General features: G+C 44.0%; 2 protein-coding genes across 4 annotated transcripts in view; one reads left to right on the forward strand and one right to left on the reverse strand.

Annotated features, from left to right (window-relative positions):
- Positions 1-9,198, forward strand: pstpip2 (proline-serine-threonine phosphatase interacting protein 2). Of its 2 annotated transcripts, none has more exons than XM_056589576.1 (14): positions 1-79; positions 735-835; positions 1,701-1,775; positions 2,177-2,211; positions 2,300-2,406; positions 2,577-2,639; positions 3,241-3,333; positions 3,437-3,482; positions 3,756-3,835; positions 5,163-5,261; positions 5,446-5,542; positions 5,783-5,867; positions 5,973-6,001; positions 6,574-9,197. In XM_056589576.1, exons 1-14 carry the CDS (start codon positions 47-49, stop codon positions 6,627-6,629), a joined length of 999 nt encoding a protein of 332 aa, XP_056445551.1. In that variant the 5' UTR covers positions 1-46; the 3' UTR covers positions 6,630-9,197. The 2 variants fall into 2 exon arrangements, with proteins under 2 accessions (XP_056445551.1, XP_056445552.1); XM_056589577.1 differs by having other exon boundaries at positions 33-79; positions 252-835; positions 6,574-9,198.
- Positions 6,470-22,100, reverse strand: part of dhx29 (DEAH (Asp-Glu-Ala-His) box polypeptide 29) — a 17,013-nt gene continuing 1,382 nt past the window's right edge. Inside the window, exons 3-28 of one of the 2 annotated variants that reach the window (XM_056589574.1) lie at positions 21,868-21,981; positions 21,651-21,780; positions 21,208-21,350; positions 20,953-21,102; positions 20,731-20,857; positions 20,484-20,630; positions 20,222-20,390; positions 19,690-19,810; positions 18,626-19,033; positions 17,990-18,265; positions 17,385-17,528; positions 16,610-16,786; positions 15,943-16,083; positions 15,494-15,638; positions 14,854-14,974; positions 14,663-14,747; positions 14,317-14,405; positions 13,957-14,085; positions 13,769-13,844; positions 10,967-11,191; positions 10,479-10,615; positions 10,103-10,193; positions 9,460-9,783; positions 8,902-9,033; positions 8,517-8,613; positions 6,470-7,936 (exon numbers count right to left, since the gene is read on the reverse strand). In XM_056589574.1, coding sequence (XP_056445549.1) covers positions 7,875-7,936; positions 8,517-8,613; positions 8,902-9,033; positions 9,460-9,783; positions 10,103-10,193; positions 10,479-10,615; positions 10,967-11,191; positions 13,769-13,844; positions 13,957-14,085; positions 14,317-14,405; positions 14,663-14,747; positions 14,854-14,974; positions 15,494-15,638; positions 15,943-16,083; positions 16,610-16,786; positions 17,385-17,528; positions 17,990-18,265; positions 18,626-19,033; positions 19,690-19,810; positions 20,222-20,390; positions 20,484-20,630; positions 20,731-20,857; positions 20,953-21,102; positions 21,208-21,350; positions 21,651-21,780; positions 21,868-21,981 — 3,960 coding nt within the window. In that variant the 3' untranslated portion in view covers positions 6,470-7,874. The remainder of the gene's footprint in view (positions 7,937-8,516; positions 8,614-8,901; positions 9,034-9,459; positions 9,784-10,102; positions 10,194-10,478; positions 10,616-10,966; positions 11,192-13,768; positions 13,845-13,956; positions 14,086-14,316; positions 14,406-14,662; positions 14,748-14,853; positions 14,975-15,493; positions 15,639-15,942; positions 16,084-16,609; positions 16,787-17,384; positions 17,529-17,989; positions 18,266-18,625; positions 19,034-19,689; positions 19,811-20,221; positions 20,391-20,483; positions 20,631-20,730; positions 20,858-20,952; positions 21,103-21,207; positions 21,351-21,650; positions 21,781-21,867; positions 21,982-22,100) is intronic. The other variant, XM_056589572.1, reaches the window with a different exon arrangement.

The raw sequence follows: 22,100 nt of genomic DNA on the forward strand, positions 1-22,100 counted from the left end.
AGGAAGGTCTGCCAACTGACACGCTCAGTTGCCACGGGCGAGGAACATGGCCTATACGCATTTTAAGGACAACTTTTGGGTATGTTGAATGTATTTATGTTTTGGCATTAGGCTAAGCTGTCGCACTGTGGCTATGCTGCTTCTTTATAGTAGCCGAGGGACAGGCTATCACTTTATAAAAGTAATTTTCCAACAAGAATATTGCTGAGAAGTAACCGGTGTTTTTGTGTTTCTATTTTTTATTATATTAGGTACAGGCCAGTGCAGATTGCAAGCTTAAACAATTTAGCAAAATCATTGAAACGATTTCGGGCTGAAATAGCACCAGTCAACGACGGTCGAGTTAAGTCTTGGATACTTGGACAACCTGGGGTTAACACCCTCAGCAGAGTAAAATTACAGGGATTTTGTCTTCAAAATAGCAATTTACCTTATTTTGTCGTTTGCGCTTTACCTGCAAGAGTTGCCCTGAGCGAGTATCTAGTTGAGTCTCCGAGTGTTCCCAAGGGAGTTTATTTATGCGCTTGATGTTATGTCGATGGGGTGTATTACTTCAATTATGAATTATAAAAGTATATCAATATTTACCCTAATATATGGCCATCCTTTGCAACTGTAACAATATACAATAATACCCAAACCCTAGAATAACAATAAGTATCCACAGATACACTGTGATTAGCTTAAAAAGGATATATAGGTTAAGAGATTGTGAATGTCAATCAAATTCTTAGAACTCGGACCCCACGGGCACAGTAGGGTATGACGTCATCATACAGCATCTTAATGACGGAAGGCGCACTTGCAAGGAGGTGGAGGAGTTCATGAAGGCGAGGTGGGTGACTATGTTAAATGATCTATAATAGGACAACCAGCACTGTAATTGGACCACATATTAGGTTGATTTAGAATTCTTCAGTGTTCAACCCACACTTAGGCCTTTTTTATCAAGGTTAATTTTTTTTATGTAATCCCAATTTCTAACTATGTCTATCTCTCTCTCACACACACACACACACACACACACACACACACACACACACACACACACACACACACACACACACACACACACACACACACACACACACACACACACACACACACACACACACACACAATATGCTTTTCAAAGGTCCATTCATTACAGCAGATTAACTATCATGTCAATTATAGGTTTGCATGAATGTCTCCTTCTTACCAACTGACGATGCTTCTTTGCATATCTGTTTGCTAGGGGAAAAGTTCCACAGTTAATCTTTTCATCAAGCTGTCATTCATTGAGCTGAAAAGCATTTTTGTGTCATCTCCATTAATATCAAGAGTGGTGCAGAGAAGGGGAAACAAAGAGGTCGAGATGGCTTTGTGGATTGCTCAAAAGGGATAGTTTATTTAAAACCCTGCATAACGTGAAACCCTGATACAACAGGTACAACTGTTCATAACCATTTGCATTCCCGTGCACACAGTCAGTCCACTTTATTTCAGCGCCCCAACCAGGATATTTATATAATGCAAAGCAGGGGTTATTTCAGTCTTGAGTTCATGCAATATATGTTCTTCAACAATAAGGTATTATCTATATAGACTATATAGCATATATATGACCTTAGGTTATTCATAGTTTGTGGCGCCGTCCCCAGAGAAAGGTCTGCTGCCAACTATGTTGCCCCTGCTTTATGGCTGTGGTTGTCTTTCAGGGCATCCATTGAGGATAAGTATGCTAAAGATCTTCTAGGTCTGTCCAGGAAGGTGTTTGGGCTCAACGAAATGAAGTAAGGTTATAGAGCACGCCGACACAAAGACGTAATATTTTGAATGAAATAAAGGAACTATATAAGGTATCTTCTGTATCTAGCTATCTACGTAAATACATGTTTACCAATAAATGTCAAATGATTTATTGATTAAATGGTTCATCATCCGTGGTTATATTTTATGGTTATATTCTTCAATATAAGTTGAAGTGATTCAACTGGGGGGCCATTATTAGTGACCACATTTACACCATTGTATTGGGTGTTACCACACTTTTATTAAACTGTAAAACTACTGTTTTCAAATCATTAACAGTGGGGATTTCCGTGTCTCTAACTTCTATGTGGTCACACTTGTTTGTGTGACATGAATTTATATTGCATGCAACTTTTCATTTGCCTTACTGTGTTTTTTCTAGCACATTGAAGAGATCCCTGGACATGTTCAAATTACGTAAGATCCTTCAGATAAAAGTACATATGTTTGAAAGAAAAGCCATCTTTCCTTGAGGTGACAACGATAACCCTGTCCTACATTTCAGAGATCGAACACGTTGGACAAACTCATCTGCAGTTGGCGCAGAATATGAGAGATGAGGCCAAAAAACTAGAAGACTTCAGAGAAAGACAAAAGGACGCAAAGAAGAAGGTGAGACAGCGTCTGTGAACCAGAAGGAACATTCATCCTTGGGGTGACCATGAGTCAGCTATTAAAGCCCAAAGCACACAGAGTGGGAATTTTAAGACTCATAAGACATAAGACTCAATGCATAGAGTCTGTCCCAAGCACGTGAGAAAGCCCAATGTTTTTAATTGCAGGTCGAATTCCAGATGGATTCTCTCCACAAACAGAAAGTCTTGCAATTCAGGAGAACATTAGAGGTAAGAATCATTAGAACGTTGAAACTGTTACTTATACTTATTAATAATGTTGCATCTATTCTCGTACACCAGCGTCTCTACACGACCATCAATAGTCTATTCAAAGCAGGGACATTTGAAACCATTTGCATCATTCTCAATTCGTATCAAATTATTATTATTATCAGTGCACGAAAGTACACTATGTCGAATGACGTGTTTGAGCACCGTCAGTTATTCTGTAAATGCCATAGAATACATGCAAGTTGTTTCAATATTACGTTCTGTATTCCAACTTTGTCCTTCCTCTTTAAAGAGGGAAGTTCTGTGTAGTTGTTAAGAAATGAACAGTAGGACCTTTATACCCGCCACCAGAATAAAACAAATAGGAACTTCATATAGGATTTTTTCAAAAAAGACACAAGGCCATTTCTTCACAAAGGTTTATTTGTCAAGGTCTTTGCAACACAACCGCATCAGACAGCAGTGTATATTTCTTGTTTTTCTGCAGCAGGTTTCTGTTTGCATTGCTTTCACAGTGGGCTTACTTACACTGTAAGGGAATTTACCTAATGAAGTAATACAACATGTTGATAAACTCAAACTCTGCTTATGTCCCCAGTCAAAAAAGGCCTATGAGCAAAAGTGCCGAGACAAAGAAGAGGCCGATCAGAATGTCAACCGAAACGCCAACAACACAAGGAACATCGAGAAGGTACCGGTAAACCCAGCTTGGTCTTCCATCGGAGCCTAATGGAAGGCGCTAACGTTGGTGTTATCGATATTTAAATTACTTTTCTTTTCTTTCCTACTTTCAGCTGCACTCAAAGGCCCTGCAAGCAAAACAAAACGCTGACGAAGCAGGTGGGTTGTCAGTGACGCGCAAATCTTCATCTCATGGAGTCACACGTCTGCCCTCGAATTTACCCACAACTGCTTGTTTCATGGTTTCTCACATTTTGTGACAAATAGAGAACACGTTATCGACTTTTTTTTGCATGTGATGGTCAAGTCATGTGTATAATTATAGCCCTTTTAGACAGTTAAAGTCTGAAGTGTGTAACTTTGTTGCCTGACTACTCAACTGTGTTCTATTTCACATTTCATTTGGTGTGTTTCATTGTTTTTCTTCGGCAGACAGGGTATATTTGCAGAACGTGACGTCGCTGGCAAAGATAAGAAATGAGTGGCTGAATGAACATGCCAATGCCTGTGAGGTGAGAAACAGTCATCCTACCTGATCCAATCTACAACCATGACAAAGAATTCCGAAACGTTCTTAATGTATAGCTGTGCGTGTAGGTGTACTAGTTGCTGAACTACTAGCAACTAGTACACCTAGTTGCTAGCACTACGTGTAGCTGTACATATCAAGTAGCTAGCTTTAGGCCTACGTGTAGCTAGCTGTACGTGCTGCTGTACTTGTATCGAGCTGTACCTGTAGCTAGCAGTACAGGGGCCTGCCCGTAATTCCGACACCTCATTCTTCCGACGTCTCAATGGTCTGAAATATTTCCCATTAGATCGACATGCCACTATGCCGACGGTTCTATGTTCCGAAAACGGAACCCATTGGTCCGAAGGTCCGTTTGTCCGACTTTTCAAAAAAGAGGCGCATTAGGCCGACGGTTCAATATGCAGAATAAGCCTACATATAAAGAGTTTTATACCTCGCTCGCGCTCTCGCTCTCTCTCACTCTATCTCCAAAATACAACATAGGCCTACATATCACGTTCACGATGAATATTGGAGAGCAAAGTGACAAAACAGAGAGCATAGGTCTAATTCTCAACACGGGCACGAACACACACACACACACACACACACACACACACACACACACACACACACACACACACACACACACTTGACTAAGTACACGGTGTGAGGTATAAGTTTGACTAAATCAATACCAGCGAAATTATTTAGGCTAAAAGCCCACTGTAAACACAGTAAACAAAAGTCAACAATTGTATTTGTTTCTCACTCACCATTTGACTTCTTTATGGGAAAAGTATTAGTCCTTGTATAACATGCGCTTCATAAATTCACCTCTTGTGACCGTTCAAGCCCACAGCAACAGTCTGGCTTGGTGAAGTGCACTTCTGGAACTTAGCCTATCGTCTTTTATTTTTGGTTTCATAATCACACATGTGGAATTGTGCCTTGGCCTATTCGGCATATTGAACCTTCGGCCTAATGCGCCTCCTTTTTGAAAAGTCTGACAAATGGACCTTCGGACCAATGGGTTCCGTTTTCGGAACATTGAACCGTCGGCATAGTGGCATGTCGATCTAATGGGAAATATTTCGGACCATTGAGACGTCGGAACAATGAGGCGTCGGAATTACGGCATGGCACCACTGTACAAACGTGTAGCTAGCTATACATACGTGTAGCTAGCTATACTATGTGACGTAGCTTTACATACGTGAAGCTAGTTCTAAATACATGTAGCTAGCTGTACACACGTGTAGCTAGCTCTACATATGTGTAGTACATGTAGTTAGCTGAACATGTAGCTAAAGGGGTGTCCTCTGCAGGTGTTTGAGGCCCAGGCCAAGGAGAGGATCAACACTCTCCGCAACACTGTCTGGACCCACGTCAACCAGCTGTCGCAGCAGTGTGTGACCAGCGACGAGGTATGGAATAATCTGCCCCACTTCCAGGCTCAGCACCCAGACTTCCACCCCAGCCGTAGAGACACCACCTCCAGGCTCAGCAATCAGACCTCCACCCCTGCCTTACCCTTACTTCTGTGTGTGTGTGTGTGTGTGTGTGTGTGTGTGTGTGTGTGTGTGTGTGTGTGTGTGTGTGTGTGTGCAGCTGTACGAGGAGGTGAGGAAGTCCTTGGATCAGTGTGACATAAAAGAAGACATTGAATATTTTGTACATCTCAGACGCACCGGAGATAAACCACCAGGTAGAGAGACACACAGCTGACAAGATGACATCATACGATGACATTATACGATGAAATCACCTGAGATCATAAGATGGCATCACACGATAACATCACATTATCTTAAACAATCAGTTGTAAAAAAACAACTCTTGAATGTTGAAAGCCAAACTGTTCAACATCCAACATAGACAACATTAATCATTGCATCAATAAACACATTCACGTTTTGCATGATGCAAGTCTTAACTTTTTATCCAGCACCCGTTTTGTACGAGAACTTCTACAGCAGTGACAGAAATCCAAACGCTGGCCAGTTCTCCAAATCACCTCTTCCAATCAACAGGTGAGGAAAAAACACATGATCTCTGAATCCATTCACCCATCCGTTCTGAAGCACTTACTTTTGATATACTCTGTATACTAAATTGTTTTGTTTTCGGAGATACAGGCGGGCCACTTTACCTGATCCGGGAACAGGTATGTATTTTGCACACTTGGATACTACTTGATCTTCGGCAAACTAGATAATGTCTGATTTTGTATAAATGGGCTCCTATAGGTGGGATGTTGATGTAAGACAGATAAACCTAAAATAAATACCAAAGATGGACTCTCCCACATGTGATTATGCTGTGGGGAAAATTCTGAATTGGCTTGTAATGGCTCATCAACATCACACCTGGTGGTAAATCTTCCATTTCCAACATATTTGATTTCAATTTATTAAAGGAGACATATTATACCACCAGGTGTGAGTGTAATTATTAGCCTTACTAGCCGTTTCGAAAAATCTGCCCCATTTGACATCACTAGTGGGCGTGTCCACCTAGATCTGTGCTGCATAGATGAGCAACGTTTAACGTGCCCATTAGTGATGTCATATGGGGCAGATTTTCGAAACGGCTAGTAAGGCTAATCACACTCACACCTCACACAGTGGTATAATATGTCTCCTTTAACTTAAGTCAGATAATGACCCGTTTCTATGGCATAACATTTCAATAACAGTTTTAAATTGGTTCATCATTACCAAATTGTTTGGATTGCAGATGATGTGATCTACTCAACGTTACAGGAACCAGGATACAGTTTTATCCAGTTCTAGGTTTGAATGCTTTTGTTAAGGTTGTGTTGTGTGGCAATGTAGAAGCCAACATATTCAAAACACAGATAGCTCAAATGCAATGATATAATATGTCTAAACTGAGCATAAGTTTGTTGAAAGTTATTTAAATGCAATTTAAAACATGTTACTAAGAAAAACATTGATTTATGTACATTGAGGAAAATAAACGACTAGCCTACAATATAAGTTAAAGATGTAATATCTTAAAAGGTCATCGATTGACATGCATGTGATCTAAATACATTTTATTCTAACTGCATGTCTGTCTGCAATAAAACATATCAATAGAGGTCTTTTATAGTATATTTTTTATGCATACTATTCAAGCATACTTTCATATTTTGTATCGAGTATATATGTCCACTGTACAATATTAACCTTAAACAATGATTAAACTAGTCACATCTTCTTATCATCTTCATTTTTATTTCCTTATGTACACATTTTGATAAACCTTAATCAGCAGCAGAACATGAGGTTGAGGCAAGAACTACTTTTGTTTGGGACCCACGCACACGCACGCCAACACACATACGCACACAACGACCCACGCTTTAGTTAAAGTCATTTAGGTTTTGCGGTTAAACAACCCATGTTTATGTCATTTCAACCGTTAGTACGGTACATACAGACAGTAGAAGCCAGGGTTTGGTTCTTGAGTGAATTAAAAAGAGGAATAAAGTCTGAAACCCATTAGCGCGGCGTGCTATTCTCACCAGGAGGAAAGGGAGAACTTTATAAAGTTGTGGCAACTCCCAGATCACTGTAAAAGAAACCACGCATTGCAATAAAAATATGTTGAAGTAGAAATAAAATCAAACACAAAAAGGGCATTTTTCTTTTGACTAAAAACCAATGTATTTATTCCTTTACATACTGTAAGAAATCAATCTTGCCATATATTCGGTTATTTTTTCCTCTGGAATTGTTCAGGGACATTCCATATACAGTTTTGCTTAAGAAGCATCACCTACATCATACAAATCTATCCAAATTCATTTTTGGATAAATTACTTTTAATAACATGATCAAAACACAAGGCACCGGCCAGTTGTAGTGTTTTTAAAGTATACATCATCGTTGTTAAGAAGTACTGCATCCTAATAATGTTCATGGAATAATATTGCATGTTCTCCATCCTAATAACGTTCATGGATTCATTTTACATGTGCACCATCCTAATAACTCATGTATTATATCACATGTTCTCCATCCTAATAATGTTCATAGATTAACAGTATTCTCTGTCTTTATCAACTCTAAAATCAACTGGATGGTCTTCTCGTCTGAAGAGAAAAAAAAAGAGGACAGGAACAAGTAATGAAATATCTCATACCTAACAGAAAGACAGTTTGTTATGATTGTTGTATATTTTGTAAAAATGTGCGTACCATAGAAAAATATCATGCAAGCAAAAATAACAACTAGGATCAGAAAATTAAAGACAAGTTCCCTAAATTAAACTCCAACCTTAAAGTGAAACCATTAAACAATGACAAGACTTCCTGGATGGCATCACAGAATAACCTTCATACCCTAAATCCTTCCTTTTTCTCTCAAAGCGGCTTATGCATCAGGGGGAATGGTTCCTATTCCTAGCATCACTTCCTCGAGAGCTAAACGCTTGCAGGCTGTATTAACGCGTGTCATTGTACGTACGTTAACGTGATTTTCACTGAAAGCACAGTCTATCTGAATATTCTCCATAAGGTTGAGGCGACAAATCGAACCCTCCCTTTTACCGGCATCAGTGGAGTTTGCATTACTGTCCCTGGGACCTGGCCTGGGTGGGTCTCGGTCAATGATGTAAAAGGTGTGCAACATGCAGAGGACCTGTGTGATATGAAGGCACATGAAGAGGGTTACCTTCCAGATTCATCTTGGGGTTGGCTAGCTTCTTTTCCAACAGCGAGTCCATCAGCTTCCTCAGGTGTTTGAAGATGACCCCGATCCTCACTGGAGCCTGGACACATGACATTCAATGAAATCGATACAAACACAGGGTAGGGTTGTTGTTAAACCTATGGTAAGATGAAGGTCTGCGGGCGTGCAATGATTGTTAAGGCAGGGCTGGCTGACCAACATCTAGGATGATTCTCATCTGCTCACAAACTACAAAAACAGATGTCGGTCTATGGGAAAGTATTACTTCTCTTTATATGTGGTTCAAGTTGTGTGACTGTGCACACACAAACCACACACGTCACGGTTGACCATTTGAAAAGACAGCAGCACAGCGACGACCCCTGACCTGGAAGAGAATCCACCCGTCCACGGTGATGAGGCGTTCTCTGTGTTGGACGTCTATGTCCCCTCCGAACAGCAGCAGGGGGAACGGGGAGATCAGGGTGGTGTCTCGCAGGTAGATCTTGGTGTACTTCACCTGGAGTCAGACACCCATTGAGCACAGACTTTTAACAGCACAAACACTCATGGCGTTCATGTGGCTGCAGAAGAGGGTTGTATCGCTCCTGTAATGCGATTGTATGACGTTCAGAAAAATGAAGAAGATAAACTCTTCCGCATTTATGCAAATCTTTCACATGCAAAACCACACACTGACACACACACACACACACACACACACACACACACACACACACACACACACACACACACACACACACACACACACACACACACACACACACACACACACACACACACACACATTAACCCTTACCTCCCTCTCTGTGTGTCGTCGTCCCCCCTCCCCACAACCACATTCACACCATATAACATTTCGGTAAAAGGAAGGCGAATGCACGCGGACGGGGTCGAGTGGCCCTTCCTCCGGCTGGAGCCCCACCTTCTCCTGGTACAGCAGCCAGCCGTGGGTCTGCAGGTTGCGGTTGACGGAGGACGGGTGCACCTGGGCCTTGCCCTGGGGCGTCTCGCCCGTGCAGGCCACCCGCTCCAGCACGTCCACCGAGAGGGTGCACAGGACGCGGGACACGTTGTCGTAGAGGCCCGCCGTGAGCACCGCCTTCATCACCGAGATGGTGTGCTTGGACAGGGGCGCCAAGGGCCCCCTGGAGGAGGAAGAGGAGGAGGAGGAGGAGGAGGAGGAGGAGCAGCGAGGGGACCAGAACCCAGCCTGCTCCATCATCCTCATCAGCTCCTGTTTCACGTCCTGGGGAGAAGCGTTTGCGGGAGGGTTGTTAAAAAGTATGAGTGTGGACCCTACAAGCATGGTGTTCACCTACTCTATCTTTTTGTAACACTTGGGTGTTCATAGCGAAAGCTTACGTGGTTACAGTGAGCGACCGATAGGACTTTTCATGATGGACAGAATCTATTTTTTTTTTTACTGTTATTCTGTCTCGTGAGAAAGGCAAATGGATCCGTTTATGCTGATTTAGGTACTTCCCTTATTAACCAGTGTCAGCGTTTGCAATTCAAAGCTGGCTGGAAAAATAGAGGGAAAGAGTGTGTGTGCGTGCGAGTGTTACCTCTATAGTGATGAGGGCGGTTCGGTTCAGGAAGTTGTTCCGACAGAAGGTCATTTCAGTCCGTGTTCCATCCATCCGTGAGTTCTTCCAACTAACAAATCCAATAATAAACATATGCTACTTAATATTGTATCTTGAAATGTGTATTCCTACATTTAGACTATCCTATAGATCAGGGGTTCCCAAGTGTTCCAGCGTTATGACCCTTATGTGTTACTAGTCATTAGGTCCTGACAAAACCATAAAGATAGTAAGCCATTGAAACACAAATCATGGGCTTCATTCTATAGATTAATGTTTGGCATTCTTTCTGCGACCCACTCAGAACGCCCTTGCCACCCACCCGTTGAGAATCAATGCTATATATAGACCCTACCCCTGGTAAGCGTTGTATATGGTCAGGTGATCAGAGTTCCCGAACGCGAGGGCAGCTTTGGCCACGTTGGCTTCGTCCTTCCTGTGCATCGGAGTAGAGAAGGGAGACTTCTCTGTGATGGCTGCCACGATGGTGGCCTGCAACACACACACACACACACACACACACACACACACACACACACACACACACACACACACACACACACACACACACACACACACACACACACACACACACACACACACACACACACACACTTAACAATTTGCAGTAATAAAACAGCATAGTAAAAAAGCAATCAAGAGCAATCGTAAAAAACTCTCCATAAGATTACACTTTTTATAAACCGGGTCAACAATGTAACAAGAAAAAGGTTGCATGTTTATGTCAGTATCCTCTTATGAAATCTTCCAAACCTAGAAAACGAAATAACACATTAAAAATACAAAACAGCGAAAAGACGGGTTTAAACCCGGGCTACGTACGATGGGGTCCAGGCAGCCTAGGATGGCGCCGTAGATCAGCATCTTGCCGATCTTGACGTTGACGGGCAGGCCGGCCAGGTGGTGGCCCAGCGGCGTGAGGGCGTGGTCGGTGGCGTGGCACGCCCCCATCTTCCTCAGCAGGCTGACGGCGTTGCTGACCGACTGGGGCTGTGGGGCGTCCAGCGAGCGCTTCAGGAAGTCCTCCGGCGAGCCGTAGTCGCACTTCTGCAGAGGGGGGAGGGGGGACCGCAAAGGATTGTGGGTGAAATGTCTGAGATGGATTCCACTTACATTAACTGGTATATTTGACGGACGTTTACATTATTATCAATGAAGAATCGAATGTACTTTTTAAAAAAGCCATCTCCCTGCTACCACCTCTCAACCCATGTTCTGCTGATGATCTTGTAGAAAACTTAATTTGAACATTTTGAAAGTCACAGATGTCATTGCACCTTATAAGGTTAAAACGATTTCTGGAAAACCAAAAGGCACCCTGGAGAAAAGCTGCTTCTGTAACAGCACAGAAAAAAGATTGCAGGAAGGTTGAACGCATCTGGCGTAAAAGAAAACTTCATATTCACCATGATATCTATAAAGAGAGCCTCCGTGCCTACAATTTAGACTAAAAAAGTGCTAGAGAAACATTTTTCTCCAATATCATTAAAACAAATACTAATAATGCAAAAACCCTATTTGCAACTGTTGACAGACTGACCAGCTTTTTATTCTGATAAAATTGAAGGCATCAGACGCGCCATCAATATCTCCACTTCAAACAAAAATGTTGGACTACCACCCTGTTCAGGCAAAAGTAACGTGGCAGGGATGGCATGCTTTAATGTTATAAACTCTAAAACTCTTGTGGAAACTGTGACACAACTAAAGCCATCCACCTGTTGCCTTGATACTTTACCTACCAACCTCTTTAAGAATGTTTTTGACTGCCTAGCATAGACATATTGCAGATAGTTAACAACTCTCTCCAGTCAGGCAACTTCCCAAAAGCCTTGGAAACTGCAGTTATTAAACCCCTTTTAAAAAAGCGGAGCCTAGATACCTCTATTATTAACAACTATAGACCAATATCAAATCTACCCGTCATAAGTAAAATCATTGAGAAAGTTGTCCTCCAGCACTTCCTGGCATCAACTGGTTGCTATATCACACCTTCCAATCAGGATTTTGACCCCTGCACAGCACTGAGACCGCCCTCATTAAAGATGTAAACGACATCCGTCTTAACACAGACCGGCAAAAACCTAAATACTAATGCTAGACCTCAGTGCTGGATTCGACACTGTAGACCATACAATACTTTTGGACAGGTTAGAAAACTGGGTGGGGCTTTCAGGCACAGTCTTAAATTGGTTCAGGTCCTACCAACAAAATAGGAACTACTTTGTTTCCATTGGCAACTTTGTATCAGAATCAACCAACGTGACATCAGGAGACCCACAAGGTTCGATCTTAGTACCCTCTTTATTTAACATCTACATGCTCCCACTAGGGCAAATCATGCAAAATAACAATATTGACCATCATTGCTATGCTGATGACACGCAAATCTATGTATCGCTATCACCAGATGACTATCGGCCCATAGATCTGCTGTGCCAGTGCATTGAGCAAGTGAAAGACTGGATGTGCCGAAATTTCCTTCAGCTAAATGTGGACAAAACCGAGATAATTGTATTTGGTTCTAAAACGGAAAGGCTTAAAGTAACCCAACACCTTCACTCTCTGTCCCTGAAAACCTTAATCAAAGCCAGAAATCTAGGGGTTATCATGGATTCAGATTTACATTTCGATAGTCACATCAAATCAATTACAAAATCTGCATATTATCCCCTTAAAAATTTCACAAGACTTGATTATTGCAATGGTCTCCTTACAGGTCTCCCAAAACAAACTCTAAAGAAGCTTCAGCTTGTTCAGAATGCTGCTGCTAGAGTTCTAAAAAAGACCAAACAATTTTAAAATATTACACCAATTCTTAAATCGTTACATTGGCTTCCTGTAGGTCAGAGAATTTATTTTAAAATCATGTTGCTGACCTAAAAATCCTTACATGGTTTAGGCCCAAAATATTTAACTGATATGCTTCCACTACATAAGCCTTCTAGAACACTAAGATCTTCTGAGACCAATCTGTTAATTATCCCCAGAGTTAACACGAAACATGGGAAAGCAGGATTTAGTTACTATGCAACAAATAGCTGGAATAAACTCCCTGAGGATTTTAGACTTTCCCCAACTCTGAGCACCTTTAAAACAAGATTGAAAACTTTTATGTTTGCTTTAGCTTTCTGCTAAATCTTAAATAAATTGCACTTTCTAAAAAGCTTTTTTTTAACTTTGCCTTTATTTTCTATTTAATTACTAAAATGCCTTTTTAACTTCCCCTTTATTTTCTCTATTTTACTAATTTCTTTGCATACATTTCCCTTTACTTATCTATTATTTTATTTTATTGTATGACAACGTTTATATGTGAAGCACTTTGAGTCTGCCTTGTGTATGAAAAGTGCTCTATAAATAAAGTTGCCTTGCCTTGCCTACGTGGTATAGTGGAAAGCAATTTACATAATGCGGTATAGTGGAAAGCAATTTACATAATGCGGTATAGTGGAAAGTAATTTATATGAAGTGATTGGTGGAAAGAAATATTCCTTATATAGTACAGTCAAAAGATAATTTAATTACATTCAGTCACTTAGACACTTTCATCCAAACTGATTACTGCGAACGTGTGTGTGCATGTTTGAGTGCGTGCGTACGTGACAGTGTGCGAGTTTGTACCATAATATGCAGGCACAGCTCTTCCAGAGGAACCCGTAGTATCTCTGGGACTGCGTAATCCATGAAGGCATCAAACCTGCAGATCGGGAACATTGAGAACAGGAACACGTTTATCCCTTCCTGCTGCTGAACACGCCACTCAGCTTTGTTGGTCGTTTTCTCCTCCCATCCCCGGTGGAGCTTCGTACCTGAACTTCGGGTAGAGTCTGAAGCAGAAGCCGTCCCTGACTCGCCCCGCCCGGCCCTGGCGCTGGAGCGCGCTGGCCTTCGAAACAAACGTCTCCACCAGGGAGCTCATTTGACTGCTTTCATGGTACCTGAACACAGAGAGGAACCAGATCAAATTGAGGACAAGCACGATTTGACATGGCAGGCATTTGCTGAATAATGATATGACGACGGTAGGTAAAGTTAGCTCAAGCTTCATGAATTCTTCTTAAAATGAAAGAAAAATCAAATTAATTTTGTAATTTCATAATTGGATGATGATGCTTATTAACATGACCGTATTCATTTTAGGAATGAATCTTAACCAATATTTTTCTCACTTGTTTTCTTTGGTCTTTCCACTGTCGATGACAAACACCACATCGGGGATAGTCACGCCGGTCTCGGCGATGTTAGTGGACAACACAATCTAAAAACAGGAGACAAAGGAGGTCATGATTAATGGCTATGGTAATCCAAATAAACATGAGGGGGAGTGTAGTACAGTTTGGCGCTCCTTCCTCTTCTGCTGTGCTATCAAGATAGATGAGAGAGGGGTTAAAAACTAAAATGTTCTTTCTACTCTTGATTTCTATTTTACGATCATATAACCACCCTCAAAAAATAAAAGACACATTTAACTCTACAATTCCAGCCTTTTAAAGTGATCAATACAAATGGTCTTACCTTCCTGACGCCTGCAGGGGGCACTGTGAAGGCAGACGCTTGGTCTTTAGAGGAGAGGGTGGAGTGAAGGGCCACCAGAACATACCTAAAACCAAAGAAATTCCTCTTCATTACATAAGTTCCTCAATGTTAGCGGAAGGTGATTAGGGCATGAATCAGACAGAGAATAACATGAATATAACTGTATTTACCGGTCCTTGATCCTAAACCTCTTGTCGTTGGACAGTAGGTCGTACAGCTGCTGGATGTGAGCCAGACCAGGTAGGAACACCAGGATGGCTCCGTCCATGCAGGAGAACTGAGGAGACTTGTCTGTGGTAGACACATGATAACAACGTAAGGAAATTAGCACATTGAAAGTACATAATAGTCCAAACAGGGACGAGACATGATTAGGAGTGGGTGGGAGTGTTAAAGATTTGACACCTGGTTAATCGTTAACAAACCCTCACTTATAAAATAAGCCTCAAGGGCCTAATTAGCAGGAGGCTAATCAGCCTGCACTAAGATCATTAAAGGTGACATAATATTCCTCCAGGGGTTAGTTTGATTAGCCGTTACAAGCCACTTTGAAAATCTGCCTCTTCTGACATCACAAGCAGGCGAGTCCACCTAGACGTGTGCAGGATAGGGTAAGTCAGTCTACCAGCCTACCCAGTGGACTGTAGCAAACGTTGCTCATCTATCCGTCACACATCTAGGTGGACACGCCCACTTGTGATGTCAGCAGAGAGCCGGTTTTTCAAACGGCTTGTACCGGCTAATCACACCCACACCTGGGGGTACAACATGCCACCTTCAAACACCAGGATCAGCGAACACGGTGCCTACCCAGGTAGTCTATGATGTCCAGGAGCAGCTCCATGTTGATCTTGTTGGGGTTCATGTACTGCAGGACGTGGCGGGTGCGGCTGCTGAAGTGGTCCAGGTCCGGGCCCAGGTCCCAGCCGGCGTTGGCGTCCTTCGTCACAAACTCCTGGGGGACAGCGGATCACAGCAATCTAAAATTTGTGCATCTAAATTTGTGCATCAAACTAAATTTGTGCATCAAAATGTGCATATAGTCACAAAAACATACATAGAAAATATGCATGTAGCATACATAAAATATACAAACACATACTTCGCAAACATTCGGAATCCTAAGTAACATGAAAGCACTAAAAGGATTTGTAGTAATGAGATTTGATTAACCTGACTAAGAACTGATCTTGTAAAAGGTAACTCAGCCAAGTCAGACCCGTTCATCTCATCCCCTAAATAAGAAGGCAAGGCTTCACCTGGTGCTGCGTCGTCTTGCCTCCTTTCTGGGAGACAGAGATGTTGACCTCCTCCTCGTCCTCCAGGATCCTCTGGCTGTACTCGGAGTCCTTCTCCAGCACGTAGCCCGTCTGCTCCACGATGTCCTCCAGGTGGAACACCTGGGAGCAGAGACACAACACGCTTAGGGTAGAGTTATAGGTGGACCATACCACCACTATAGGCGCGGTTCTCATCATCCACGCTAACCCTTCTTACCAAGAGGTCCTACAGTGGGGGAGGAGGATTGTGTAGTGGCTAGGGTGTTGGACTCCCATCATAAGGGTGAAAGGTAACATGTTGAAATATGAAAATTCTAGTTAAAAGTAGAATTGAGGACTCGTGCCACATAATAAGGCTGCAGTCCTAAATCCTTACAAAACGTGTTTTGAGCTATCATTAAAGTGTCATGTTGATATCTAACTCTTAAGGGTAATGTGACTGTGAATCCCCCACTGACTCCAGCTGGGATTAAGGGGTCTGATCAAATAAAATGCACATGACTTAATGTATATGAAAAGAAGACGGATATACAGAAGGAAAGAAAAATGAATGAAATGAAAAAAAAAGAGAAAAGAAATAGAACGAAAAAGAAAAAAGGGAGAAAGAAAGCGAGAGACAGCGAGAGAGCATCAAAGGGACCCTGACCTCCACGGGGAAGGTCCTCCCGGGCACCGAGACCACGGGGCAGTTGTTGAAGTATCGGGAGAACTTGGTGCAGTCGACCGTGGCGCTCATCAGGACGATCCGCAGGTCGGAACGCCGCAGCACCATGTCTCTCAGGATGGTCAGCAGGAAGTCTGACTGCACGCTGCGCTCGTGCACCTGGGGGCCAAACGGCACATTTCAAGGTGTCGGACGGATGGAACAACTTCTCATAGTTTCATAGTATGTAGCCTACATAGGAGGTAGTGCTCGGAATTAATGGAACAAGGAGCACTTCTAATTTACATTGATTTAAACTTTAAAATTACTTACTTACTTTAATCTTTCTTTTTGATTTAATCTTTTTTTTTTTTTTAAAGCACTTATTTTGAGAGCCTCTTCCCCAATTTCGTTGCGTTTCGTGCAATGACAATAGAGAGATTCTGATTCTGATTGGGTCTTTCTGGACTTCTTGTAGTCAGACTTCATTCTGTTCTTAGTAAAGTTCAGGTGGACCAACATCAGCCATGAAAATAAACGTGTTCAGCGCTACCAAAGCCAACCGGTAGCTCTCCTGAATTACTTTTCTTTGGTAATCCCAAGACGGTGCCAGGTAAGGCCGGCCTCAATCGAGGTAACCCTTTCACAAAAGGTGTCCCCTAAAAAAAAAGTCCTCACAAGGTACCACTGTGTCAGGAGCCGCCATGCTGGCAAATGAGCCCCAGTGTAACAGCTTTGAACGTGAGTCCGCTGTCAGGTAGAGGCCTGAGCTCCCTACCTCGTCCACGATGATGTGTGTGAGTGAGTCCAGGTGGCGCTCCTGCTGGAGCTTCCTGAGCAGGACCCCCGTGGTGCAGTACAGCAGGCGGGTGGCCTCCCCCGACCGGTTCTCCATCCGGATCTGGTACCCACAAATAGACATCTGGGAAGACACAAACACAGGGTTTAATAGTATGTATAAACAGGTAGTTCTCTCTTTATTTTAAGTTAATATTAACAATATTAACTTAACAAGAGAAGTGCTACCTGGTGCTTACATAACAATTTAAATGCAAACATATATTCAATCACACACATACATACATATAACAAATGTATATATGTATATAACAAAGTAATTGTAACAATTACTTTTTTGTCTATTTATATCACAGATTTCAAACAATAATTCATAGTCAGGAATCATGAAATAATCAAACAAATTGCTTAGATTACACACTCTGAATCTAGCTAGCTTCCCCAATAATTCCCCGCATCAAGAACACAAGAACAAACCTCCAATAATGAACAAAGTCCTCATACCTAAACACCGATCACCCTTACTCAACGCATCCACCCAACTCACAGAAACACACGGTGAAGCTCCGCTCCTCCAGCACCCACCTTGGACCCGGGCGCGTCCTCACAGCCCAGCTCCTGGTTGACCCGGGTGGCCAGGCTCATGGCCGAGATCCTGCGGGGCTGGGTCACCACTATGTTGCAGGGCCTCGCCGCGCCCGCCCCATCCCCCCCCAGCAGCAGCTCCTCCAGGAGGAACTGGGGCACCTGGGTGCTCTTGCCGCTGCCCGTCTCTCCGGCCACCACCACCACGCGGTGCCGTCCCAGGGCCTCCATCACCCGGTGGCGGTGCTGGAAGACCGGCAGCTGCTCCCGCTCCGCCTGCGACAGGGGAGGTGGAGGTTTTGGTTTTAAAAGTGTTTTTGGGGGGAGGGGGTTAGGGTAGGGTTCTGGACTTCTGGTTGTGGGTTCGAAACCTCAATGTCTGCAGTATACCTGTAAGAAGCCTTGAGCAAGATGCCATAAGGCCTACCTCCTCCTAAATAAATTCACTGTGACTTTGAGAGATACTTACATTCACTATTGAGCCATTTACAGACGCTTTTATCCAAAGCGACTTTGAGTTAATCCAGATCCACGTTACGAAGGAACAGGTGACTGTATAGATACCTACAGGTTAAGCTGCCGACATTGGGGAATCGAACCGAGGACCTTCGGGCTGCGCGTCGGACCAGCTCCTACCTTGAGTTTGCACGCCAGTGGGGACTTCCTCATCCTGATCATCAGCTCCCTGGACGCTTCGAACCCTCCGCCCTTCTCCTTCCGGCCCCGGCCCGCCTCCGCCTTGTCGTTGGTCTCCCCGCCGTCCTCCATCTCCAGGCCCGCCAGGTTCTCCCAGGACTCCTCCGGCTCGTCCTCCCCGCCGGCGGGCTGCGTCGCCTTGGATCCGAACCGGGGATGGGGGTCCTGGGAGCCCGAGCTGGGGTCGTGCTGCTGCTGCTGCTGCTTGAGCCGGGTGAGCAGGCGGGCGATGAACTGGTCCCGGGGCTTGTTGGCGGCGGTGCGGCTCTCCTCCTGCCTCTGCTGGTCCCGGTCCCGCCACTCCAGCCACACGTCCCGGTAGGTGGAGGGCAGCAGCTGGTGCACCGACTGGGGGAGAGGAGGGGGGGGGGGGGGGGGGGGGAGAGGAAGGAAGGATGAGTCAAACCACGGAGGAGTTAAGGAGAGTAGAGAAGGAGAAGAGAGACGAAGGGAGAAACGAAGGAGGGGTGAGTCAAAACAACGGAGGAGTTAAAGAAGAGTAGAGAAGAGAGACGAAGGGAGAAACGAAGGAGGGGTGAGTCAAACAACGGAGGAGTAAAAGAAGAGTAAAGAAGGAGAAGGGAGACACGAAGGAGGGGTGAGTCAAAACAATGGAGGAGTTAAGGAGAGTAGAGAAGGAGAAGAGAGACGAAGGGAGAAACGTAGGAGGGGTGAGTCAAAACAACGGAGGAGTTAAAGAAGAGTAGAGAAGGAGAAGAGAGACGAAGGGAGAGATGAAGGAGGGGTGAGTCAAACAACGGAGGAGTAAAAGAGGAGTAGAGAAGAAGAAGAGAGACGAAGGGAGAGACGAAGGAGGGGTGAGTCAAACAACGGAGGAGTAAAAGAAGAGCAGAGAGAAGCAAAAAGGGGGGATAAAAAAAAAATGGAGAAGAATTTGAAGAAAGAAGGAACGCGCCAACGCATTTATGGGGGTGTTCAGTTTAAAGGCTGCTGGGAACTTCTGTACAGTGGATACAAGGTGGCTTGAGGGTCCCAGCCGTTACCTGTCCTTTGACCATGGTGTACAGAGCCAGGACAGCCCCCAGGTGTTGGGCCTGCATGCCGTCCTCGGTCAGGATGGTGGGACAGACCTCCAGCACGTCATCTAGCCTCTGGACACGCACCCTAAAGAGAGACGAGGCGACGGATTCGTCAGCGGGGGACGATGGTCATTTAGTTCTGTTTATTTTCATTTTGTCACACAAACATGACGGCCATATGCTCGATTGTGGCTAGAAATAGCATGGTTTAGAAACGCTGTATCTATTGTGGCTACAGAAGTCTTTTGTAGTTTCAAAAGTCTTTAAGGGCATAGACATTTATAATGATTTATAAATAGACAGTGATTGCAGCATTGCTTTAATTTGTTGCCGTGGGAAAAAAATGCATGCTATACACAACATATTCTGACTGCAGAGAGATGTAACCACGTTATCTACCATCACGTGAAGATAATAACGTTTGGGGTGGGGTACCACGGCGACAAACATCTGCAGAAACAAATGCAGGTAGAACACAGGTAAAACATACACTTACTTGCACTTCCAGTACTTCCCAACCTGGACCTTGTGGAAGGCCGGCGCGGGGCTCTTGGGCAGGTTCTTGCGGACCCAGTCGATCAGGAACTGTTTCGGAGACTTGCCCGTCCAACTGCGGGACGTGTAGTCAAAGTCACGAATGTCCTTTGGCTCGTTCTTCTTGGAATCTGCAAAGAAGTTGTGTATGGATGGTGAGGGGATTGAGGTTGAAAAGTGATTTAACATCTTGGAGCTTCTTGGACCAATTGTTACAACTGTACCTTTAACTGCCGGGGGCGGGACTGGAACTTGATCAAACAGGTTGAGACCCTCCTCCACGGCCACAGGAAGTGCTTTGTTCTCCTTGGGCGCGTCCACTACCTTTATAGCTGGGTTGAACATTGGATGTGACTCCAGAGGTTTCATTTCTAGGAAAGGAACAAAAAAAGATAATCGTTCTTGACTGGTCCAATCAGTCGTGGTGACCGATGTCACTCGTCTTTCTGTGATTGGTGGAAATGCCCGGACCTTGCTGTATGATGCGTATCCTGTCCTGGGCCATCCTTTGGGATGCTTTGTCTTTTTTTAACTTGGCGGTGGCTGCCATGTCCTTGGTGTCGTACAGCTGGGCAGTTAACACCAGGTACCTGTCGTTCTGGTGGAACAGGGTCAAGCAACACAGATGTTCAAACACGAACGTGCGTCTTCGCACGTTGGGACAAAACTGAGGGTTCAACCACTTCCACTTACTGGGTCAAACTTGCCCTCCTGCTCCATGCTGCTGGCAAGATTGTTCCCTCCGCCCTTTTCTTTCTCCTCCACCTCCTCCTCCTCGCTGCTCTGCTCAGCGTATCTGAGGATCCAGTCCTTCACAGCAGCCTCGTCCTTCACCGGGGCCTTCTGAGAAGAAAACAAGCTTGTGTGAGCCTCAGCATGACGATCATGGTTGCGAATCTCTCCACTGGGATGAGAGCACTTTGTTTGTTTGTCCACAGACACACTCACCTTAATGGCCTCCTTCGGAGAGTCATCACGGGATGCTTTGGGGCTGGGTGGGGCGGGCTTTTCATGGACTATGGGCTGGTACTTGGGCCTGCTCTTCTGATTCTCCTCCTGCATCTGCTGCCGGAAACCATCAGGAAGCTCCTCTGGTGAATGGAATGAAGCACAACTTAGCATAAGGCCCCGGTCACACACCGCACGCGTTTTAACAGCTGGGCCATTATTCCCTTTCGTTTTCTGAGGTATTCAGAGAGTATTAATTCTATTCAGGGACTACATGCTGAGCATCAATGTCCGATGATAGGGTTATGGTTGATAACAATCACATTTCATTGTTTATGGGAGCAGTCTGTTCGACTGCAATACTTAAGGCCCAGTTAAAAACATGCGGACGGCACAACCCCATTCAAAATATCATGCAAATAGAGAGAGATAAGTTATCTCACCATCTTTGAGATTCAGACAAAGCCAGTCGAGAGCCGAGTGGAGATCGCCACCATACAACACACTGCTTTTCATGGCCTCTTCAATGTGCTCTGTCTTGAAGTTGAACTTCTGCAGAGCGGTGTAAAGGTCCTGCGATCATAGGAAAACAAAGAAAACCCTGTTAGAACAAAAAAGAGAGACTAGTTCTATAGTCACTGAATTCGACTTTTAACGTACCAGCAATTTCTTATTGGTGAGTCTCCCGGATATTGGCCCCTTGTCTCCATTCTCCTGTCTGAAGTCATTGATCAGCTTGATGATCTTCTTCTCCAGGTCCACTTGAATGACCACCTGAAGTATGGGGAGTTTAGGTCAAATCCAATTTAACAGACAGATTGGTCTATTGGTAGAATAGAATGACTCATTTATATGACATGTTAGACAATGTCGGTTATAAACAGGTTAAGCAT

Source organism: Gadus chalcogrammus, chromosome 4, assembly GCF_026213295.1.
Source record: "Gadus chalcogrammus isolate NIFS_2021 chromosome 4, NIFS_Gcha_1.0, whole genome shotgun sequence".
Lineage (NCBI taxonomy): Eukaryota > Metazoa > Chordata > Actinopteri > Gadiformes > Gadidae > Gadus > Gadus chalcogrammus.

Bases quoted from the DNA above. Each gene is read 5' to 3' on its own strand.
- pstpip2 (XM_056589576.1), top strand. From the start codon at position 47: ATGGCCTATACGCATTTTAAGGACAACTTTTGG. The intron at 2,640-3,240 runs GTAAGAATCATT...TTATGTCCCCAG, and splicing joins AATTCAGGAGAACATTAGAG to TCAAAAAAGGCCTATGAGCA. The intron at 5,543-5,782 runs GTAGAGAGACAC...CTTTTTATCCAG, and splicing joins CACCGGAGATAAACCACCAG to CACCCGTTTTGTACGAGAAC.